At 37.4% G+C, this 8,269-nt stretch overlaps 1 protein-coding gene across 1 annotated transcript; it reads left to right on the top strand.

Moving 5' to 3' along the window:
• The first annotated feature begins 3,209 nt into the window (after positions 1 to 3,209).
• On the top strand, positions 3,210 to 7,805 carry LOC137708617 (DTW domain-containing protein). Its single transcript, XM_068447736.2, has 9 exons — positions 3,210 to 3,553; positions 3,889 to 4,029; positions 4,204 to 4,299; positions 4,386 to 4,512; positions 4,932 to 5,041; positions 5,500 to 5,580; positions 6,659 to 6,741; positions 6,925 to 7,196; positions 7,506 to 7,805. The coding sequence occupies exons 1-8, from the start codon at positions 3,245 to 3,247 to the stop codon at positions 7,136 to 7,138; spliced, it is 1,161 nt and encodes a 386-aa protein (XP_068303837.2). The 5' UTR covers positions 3,210 to 3,244; the 3' UTR covers positions 7,139 to 7,196; positions 7,506 to 7,805.
• The last annotated feature ends 464 nt before the right edge of the window (positions 7,806 to 8,269 follow it).

Here is an 8,269-nt window from a genome sequence, read left to right as displayed (position 1 = left end):
AAAAAAATATTATGAGTTCTACGAAGGCACCACTCTACTGAATACCCGAAACCACGAGAGTTGTTCTTCAAGATGGAAGAAACATCTTCATCCAAGTTTGAATAAATGGCATCAAGCACTATTAGCAACTGCAAGTAGACATGAAAACGGCGCCAATTACTATAACGAAGTAAGTGTTTTCACAATTTATTTTAAATATTTAATTATATTACATTTAATTTCATAAATTAATTTCCTTTAATTTTTGTAAATATATTTTGTAGGTACGCCAAATGAAGGAATTGTATATGAAGGGCAACTCGAAACCCTTTCAGCATCACGGTTGTTGGGAAATTTGTAAAGGGTGGGTGTTATTTGAAGATCCACTTCAACATAGAGTAGGTCATACGCCGGTGTTCGAAACTGCAACCTCAGCTATAGATGGGGATGAAGATGTATCTCCTACCATTCAAGAAATAAGGGTAGAAAATCCGTCTTCGGTTGAAGGTTCCATACCTAGGTCTATGGGACGAAACAAGGCCCAAAGGTTGAAGGAAAAGGGCAAGGCAAGGGATGATTATGCCGCTCAACAGGAAGTGGCAGCCTCATTGTGATTAATGGCGGAGCAAAATGCCTTTGCCGCGGAAAAAAGGAACCTTAGGCACGAAGAACGGGCAAAACAAATTCAAGAAGAGATGGATGATAGGAACATGCAAAGAAACACTTCAGATTACACTCCAATGAGTAAGGCCTATTTTGATAGGAAAAAAAAAAGAGGAAATTATGGCCCAATGGCAGTTGTTTTCATCCGACTATAATCCTACAATGGCAGATGATGAAGATGATGATGATTATAGACTTTAAATTTAAGTTGTTGTAGTTTTTAAATTTAATTTGTATTTTTTTTTTAATTTTAGTTGTAGTTTTTAAATTTAAATTGTTGTAGTCTTTAAATTTAAATAATAAATTATGTTTGGCCCTTTAGTCCTCGGTTGGTGGCATGTGGCCATCTGGCCCCTCGGTTGGAGATGGTAAGAAATATGGTCTGACCTTGTTCATTAAAATATTAATTTCTTGGAGGGCTCTAGGGCTAAAATGAGCCCTCTGGCCTTCCTTCAGTTGGAGATGGCCTAAGGTTCCCAAAGTTCTAATGGTTTGCGTGTTCCTAATTCAACACTTGCACGAAGGACCATCCCTATTACAAACTCTCTTGGAAAGTAAATGGGATTAATCTCTTTTAGATCCTACATGATCTCAAATGCAATCTTGGTCTTGACATGGTCATCTTAGCGATGAAGAATACTTGTGTTTGTACCATGCTTTACCAATCCTGAAACTACCGAGCATCGTCAATTTCATATCTTCAGGGACCTATTGAAGAGTTCATGCTAAGGTATTCCTGCCGAAGCACATGAGTTCGGCTCTTATCAAGAGGTCGACCATAGCACGACACGTGTCAATGTCAGCATAAATCTCCTAAAGTCCCACATCAACCGCAGACGAAAGCGAGCGACTCTTCTCAACTATAAAACGAGACAATTCTTCTACAATTAGTCCCTAATGTCATTATTGTACTGAAACTTGTCATTAGAACCCAATAATGATGATTATGCTTGAACCTATGTATTGTGTAAACTCTTTACTATTAATGAGAATTCCTTTACCCTGTGAACATAGCCCAACTTAAGATGAAGCACCTACATTTTGTGTTGCGTCCTAATCTCTATCTCTTTACATATTATCCTCACTAGGTGACTAGAGTAACCATGCGAAGATAACAAACTTGACACTTTATGTATTCTGAAGTTTATCTAATTTTGTGCATCAACAACTTGCATTCGCATCTTCAAAAAGAAAAAAAAAAAAAAGACTATTTAATGAAAAAGAATACTTCCATGAAGCGAAGTGGGACACAAAAAGTCCCATGAGGCTTTCTGCCAACAAACCCTTACTTTTATCATGGACAATGAGATCACTGGCCTTTCTAGAAAAGCGCCTACAATTCCAACCTTTCCAACTCTCAGTTTCCACAAACCCATGGAAGGTTCGTTGGCTTGACCTGTAGCAAGCCCAACCCCAAATGTTGGACTTGAATTGTTCTTTAAGGCATCAACATTTCCAAAGTTATCCTAGCCCCAACCCCAAATGTTGGACTTGAATTGGTCTTTGAGGCATCAACATTTCCAAGTTATCCTTGCTCCAGCCAATTAGGAAGTCGCACAACAAAGTTATCACTATTTCGATTCCAACTTAGGACGGAGACAAAACTCTCACGGATGGAAAAATACGTATTTTTTGATTTAGCGAACGCATGGTGGTCGATTGAATTGTCCTTATGGACAATGACACAATTGCCAATAGCCGATGCAGCAATGGAGCAATGACACAGAGAATCAAGCAAAAAGACAGAACCTATAGCTAACATCAATCCCCAAGAAGCCCTCTCATTTGAACTCTCACTTTTGTATTTCTATTGTGATCATTACTTTCTCAACACCATACTGAATAGCTCGAGAAAAACAAAATACTAGAAACCAAATAACGACTAAAAGGTTCAATAATATTTACTAAGAGAAAATAAAATAGAAAGAGGAAAAATGCATACCATCCACAGTGGTTTTCTGCCAACTCTCTGACACCTCACAACGGTGTTAATATTATAAATTATTAAGTAAAAAACATGAGACGGCAGAGTACTCATGAAGAGTCACACTTTTAAAAGAGGGATGAGGATTCCATCCAAATTCAAATGGTGGAGATCCTAGGGATCATCACATCCTAGTTGTTCATCGTATATCGTGCGGTTAGTTTTCATCAGGTACTATTTATATTTAATTTTATATAATAAAATTCAAATGATTTCTGACCGCACGATATACAATGAACGGCTAGGATATAAAGATCCCTAGGATCCCCATCATTTGGATCAGGATGGGATCCTCATCCTTAAAAGAGTCCTATAAAAACATTTCTCATTTCTCATATATTTAAATAGGGGTGTGCTATCCACACACTCATTTTTACTTCTTACATACCCTTTGTTAATTTATATCCGTTGATCTTCTTCAATTCATTCGATTCGATGGTCGAAAATTAAAAGGGTGTGAAAAGTAAAAAATAGTGTGTAGATATCATATCCCTTTAAATATTGGTGCTAAATTCTAAATTCTAAATTTATTTTCATTTTACCAATAAGTAAATAATAAAAAATAAAAAAAAAGGGTTAACGCTAGAGTGACAGAGCCCAGAAGCAGCAAAGTACACCATGGCGTCACCCTCAAGGGCTTTAACATTGAAATGCTCTCCTTGTATCGCCTTCTCCACCAAAACCCTTATGGACTCCAAACCCACAACTCTTCACAGAACCTTTTCATGTTCAATTTCTGGGTCACCCCCACGAGAAGCTCGTACAAGCGGCGTTCATGAAGGCGCTATCACATTGCAGGAATGGCAGGGTTGGGGCACCGCGTCTCCAGTTCCCGCCATGGTTACCAAAATTGTTGAGGATTTGAAGGCTTTGGAGAAAGATATTGATACCCAGATGAGCTTTGGTGGTAGTCGTGGCAAACTTCAGGTATATCGTATGACATTTGATCAAATTATTATGCCTTATGCCTTCTGTATGAATATTTGGAGTAAATTTTGTTTCAATATGTATTTACATTTTGTGTGATCTATTTACCATGGAGGTTTATCAGCATCAATTAGAAACACTGTCATATTATGAGCTTAGGTTATTGGGTGATTAGGGTGTTCGATGTAACAAATATTTACTTGGGTAGACTTATATTCTATGACATGTGTAGCTCAGATGAAGATTTTCTGTGTTCTTTGCCGATTGTGCTATTGGAGTGGTTGACAATTTGGCTTTAAAGTAGGTTGCTGATAACTTGATACCTTACTTTTCAGGGAGATTTCAAAGTGCAAGAGGATAAAAAACACCGAAAAACATATCAGGCTTTAGGTGATTCTGAACAAAAGCTCCAATTCTTTTCAGCTCGACAAATAGCATGTCGTTTGCTCGGAAGTAGGGGCTACCTTTGTCAAAAGGTATTTGGTTATTTTGTTAAAATAATTTTTCACTTTCATCAGGTTTACCTTCTTCCTCTTGGTGAGGTAATATTGAAGCATGTGCATCCTAGAAGAGACCAATATGCCCTTTTACTGCTTAATATCTTTATATCATGTTCATTGTCGCTTATAAGACTTATTATCACTATGCAGTGCTGGCTTCCCTCTGAAGAAGATTGTATGTGTTCTAGAGTCACACAATGCACTCTATGGAATAGAATGCGGTTCTGGTTATATATGCATCCCAAGGTTTTCTACTGCTCATTATGAATCAGTTTGATACTTTATTACAGTTTTCAAAACATCATTTAAATTTGCAGTCATGAATGTTGCAGGACTTCTTGCGGCAGAACAACACTGGGAAGTTGTTATGGCAAGTATTTGGCACTGAGGCTGCAACTTTGTGCCTCTTTGGCATTTCTGAACATGAAGAAATAATGTGGAATGCATTGAAGCTTGCAGGTTTATTTGATTTTCTTCCCTCTTCAAAGAAGTTCAAAACTGATGCTGCCTATAAATGTCAAGTTGACCATCCTAATGTGATTAATGCATTGTTACTTTAAATTATTAAAGTATTCTTTATGATACTCTTTCCCTGTTGTTACGAAAACCTACTTTGGTTCCCGAGTGTGTGTTGACTGCAATAAAAGGGGTGCTTTATGTTCTTATTGTTTGTAACCTTTGGCTTTTGCAGTAGATTCTGTAACTGCATGTTGAAACAAACTACTGGTATTAGTACCCAGATATTTTGATAAATTTAAGTTGCCAGTATTATTTTGAGCAGTTCGATTTGGCAGTTTTGTATACGTTCCCTAGTTGATTTTATGGATATTAAACCTTTTGAATCATTAACATCATTTTGGGATTTACATTAAATACAGGAAAAAGCAATACTTGGTGCCTGTATCCCAACAAAAATGGAGTGTTAAAATCAGTTGAGGATGTCTTTGGCCAAGAACCGTCACCATATCTGGAAGGAACAGATACTAAGGTATTATTGTTTTAGAGCAATGTTGGGAGGGCTTCTGCAGAAAGTTTTTTTTTTTTTTTTTTTTTGGCTAAGTAGTTATCTACTTAGTGATCTTTTTTAAGGCATTTTCTATTTTATTAAATTCATGTTTTTCCTACATTATTCATCTGACAGCATTTCCTGCTGAAAGCACCTATCAAGAGCTCTAGGAAGCACTAAAGGCCCAAACATGCTTTTATCAACTTCAGATAAACACTAAATGGTTCATTTTGGTTATCTGAAAGTGCACTTTTCATTTCCAAAGCACTCCCAAACACACCCTTGGTTCAGTTATAAATGTTGGTTGTCTCCTAGATACTGTGTTGATAGATTGCCACACTAGCAAGAATAATGTTTAGGCTTCATGTTTCTTTGTAAGAAATACGTTATAATTTCTTCAAGTTTACCATGGTGGTCAATTTTCGTTTGACTATGCGCAGACAGATGAAGATAGAACTCTGAATTTCATTTTGATTGATGGAACATGGAACAATTCAGTTGCAATATTCAGTCGGCTGAAGGTAAAGCTGTCAGACATATCTTTGTTTCTATGTATTTTCTTACTTACATGTTTTGATTGTTGTCTACAAAATGCTTAATGTAGATTTCTTGTATTATTTCATATGGCATATATTTGACCATCAAACTTGGACCTCTTCCAATAAATCATGGGGTTATTTTTCAAATGAGTGAAAAACCTTTTTGACCCCCTTTTTATGAGATATTAATATTTTAGCCCTTTTTACTGTAAAAAGATCTAAATGCCCCTGCTGTACATACCGCATGGTTTTTCTGCCAAGCTTTAGGGGCATTTTTTAGGAGATGAGTATGAGGCATAAAGGTCAGTTTTCAAGTCGAACTTGATGGGCATTTTGGAGTATATAAGTTTGACTCCACAGCTGACCTTTGCGGGTTTGAGTCCATATTCAGATCTAAAAGTTTATGTTAAAAATATGTGACTTGGGCGACGAGAGAGTGGTGGTGGAATCCTTTGCGGGTTTGAGTCCATATTCAGATCTAAAAGTTTATGTTAAAAATATGTGACTTGGGCGACGAGAGAGTGGTGGTGGAAAGAGATGTGGTGTGGGCAACGAGAGAGTCACGGTTAGTTCGTTTGATGAGTTTCTTTGTTTTTTTTCTGGATTGATTGGATTGGCAACCTGTTTGCTCACCACTATTCCTCCACTAACTGCTGTACAGAGCTAGTGGGGGAGATGGATCTTTTAAGGTTCAAGAAGGTCGGTTTTAGTGTTGAACTGAGTTGGACATCGGTCGAACCTGAAGGGCAGTTTGGTCAAAATGATGGTCAAATACTTATAATAGTAGAACCTCACTTTCGACACCAAAACAGTTTTTCCCACATTAAAGTTGGTAATAGACTTTCCCAATAAGTTATTCTCTAAAAGCCTCTCTGCTTTCCATTAACAATAGGGTCAGCGGTTTGGACCTTTGGTGCCCATAACTATATCCGTACATTTTTGCTTTACTTCATTGCTTGTATAAAGCTATCAGATTGATTTAGGGATGACCTTTAACAATTTTAACAAAAGGAACTCTATACTCTTTTGGTAGTTTTTAACATGAGTATTTCTACTGCAGGATCACGGAGTGTCAGTTTGGGGAGATGGAGACTTTCCTTGTATTTCCCTGGCCACTGGTACTTCTGCGATGCACAAACTTCGGTAAGAACTAAGAAATAAGTTTTGCCATTTTCTATGCAGGAGCGTTTGTTTTATCTTAGGTTTTATTTTTATTCTCTTTATTGTTGAGCACTTTCTTTTGCTCTTCTGCATTTCCAATTTCCAAATCACTTGTCATTTTTTTTAAAACTGGTTTTGTAACTGATTGTTTTGTGTTAAGGGCAGGCCCCAACCATCATGGGATCGTACCTGTACAGCAGGAGCTGCTATTGGCCTCCTCTCTGAGCTGCAGCTTCTTCCAGAGTTCAGCTCCTTTGGATTAGATAAACAGGCTGAAGCTGTAGAGGATACTTTAGTTTTATTATTAGAAGCACTGACAAATAGGCGGCTTCGGATGGGCAGGTCCATCACTCGCAAAGTACGACACACAATTTGCTAACAACCAACCAAGAAAGTTAATGGTTGACCTGTCGCCAAGAAGATTTTAGAATTCTGAGGTAATTTCACTGAATTCTTCGATTACTTATTTCTGAAATGCAGTGGATCGTATTCTGCTAGTTTACATGGTCTGTTGAATATCCTTACCTTCCTTGATTGTCTGATTTACACAATAGTGGATCTGCATGTCGCACATATCACATGGATGCAAACGCTCCATAGAATTTCAGTTGATTACTGTTACGATGGACTGTCAGTGCTTGTTGCTTTTCTCCCTTCTGTTGATTGCATATTGTTCTCAATTGATTGTTTTCATGGTAACAATCATGTACAAAATGTTTACACCTGTTTTGTTTTTGTTTTTGAAGGTTTCCATTTATCTGTTCACATCTTATCAGAAACGAATTTTGGAAATCAGCAATAGAATGAGTAATATATGCACGAGGGCTCCAATTTCGACTGCTAAGCTGCATCAGTTTCTTACTTCTGAAATGATCATCCCCTCAAGTTTCTTACTAACGGTGAAGGAGGACTATCTATCTTTGGCACCTGACATAGTCACTTTCACACCGAATGTATTTGATGTTGAACTGATCAAATTCAAAATGATTTTGTGGATTATTTTCGGAGTACCTTGATGAAACCTAAATGAAGCAATAAACCGACTAGCACTAAGTTCCACTTTTTTCTTGTCCTCCATTATTTTGGATGCCCTAGGGATTAAAAGGTTTGATTGGTTGATTCAAGTCCAGCTTGGAAGCTGGAATGACAATATATTGCTCGAACGGAGCAAGCCATATCGTTATGTCAAAACATAAACCCTACTGAAAGAGAAACGATGAGCTCGGGTCGAACAATTTGGTGATCTAGTTTGGCTTATATGTTATAATTTGAACCTCCGGTGACCGAAAAAGCTCAAAGAAAGCTCGGACGGCCGTGTTCAAGCTTGGCTCAAATGATTCTTTCAAACTCGAGCTCAAATTCGCCCAGGATTGTTCGTGGATTGAGATTTAATTCGGCTTGACCTAATGAAAAGTGAGAAATAAAAAAGCATACATTACTAGTAGTAGGACATTTCTTAACATACACGTAAACTCTTGGAAGATTGGTCTTCAATCTTAAGGGAAAGCAA

Source organism: Pyrus communis, chromosome 17 (assembly GCF_041283825.1).
Source record: "Pyrus communis isolate YQ-2024b chromosome 17, ASM4128382v1, whole genome shotgun sequence".
NCBI lineage: Eukaryota > Viridiplantae > Streptophyta > Magnoliopsida > Rosales > Rosaceae > Pyrus > Pyrus communis.
Note: the sequence above shows the minus strand (reverse complement) of the source record. Positions and strands in the feature narration are given on the sequence as shown.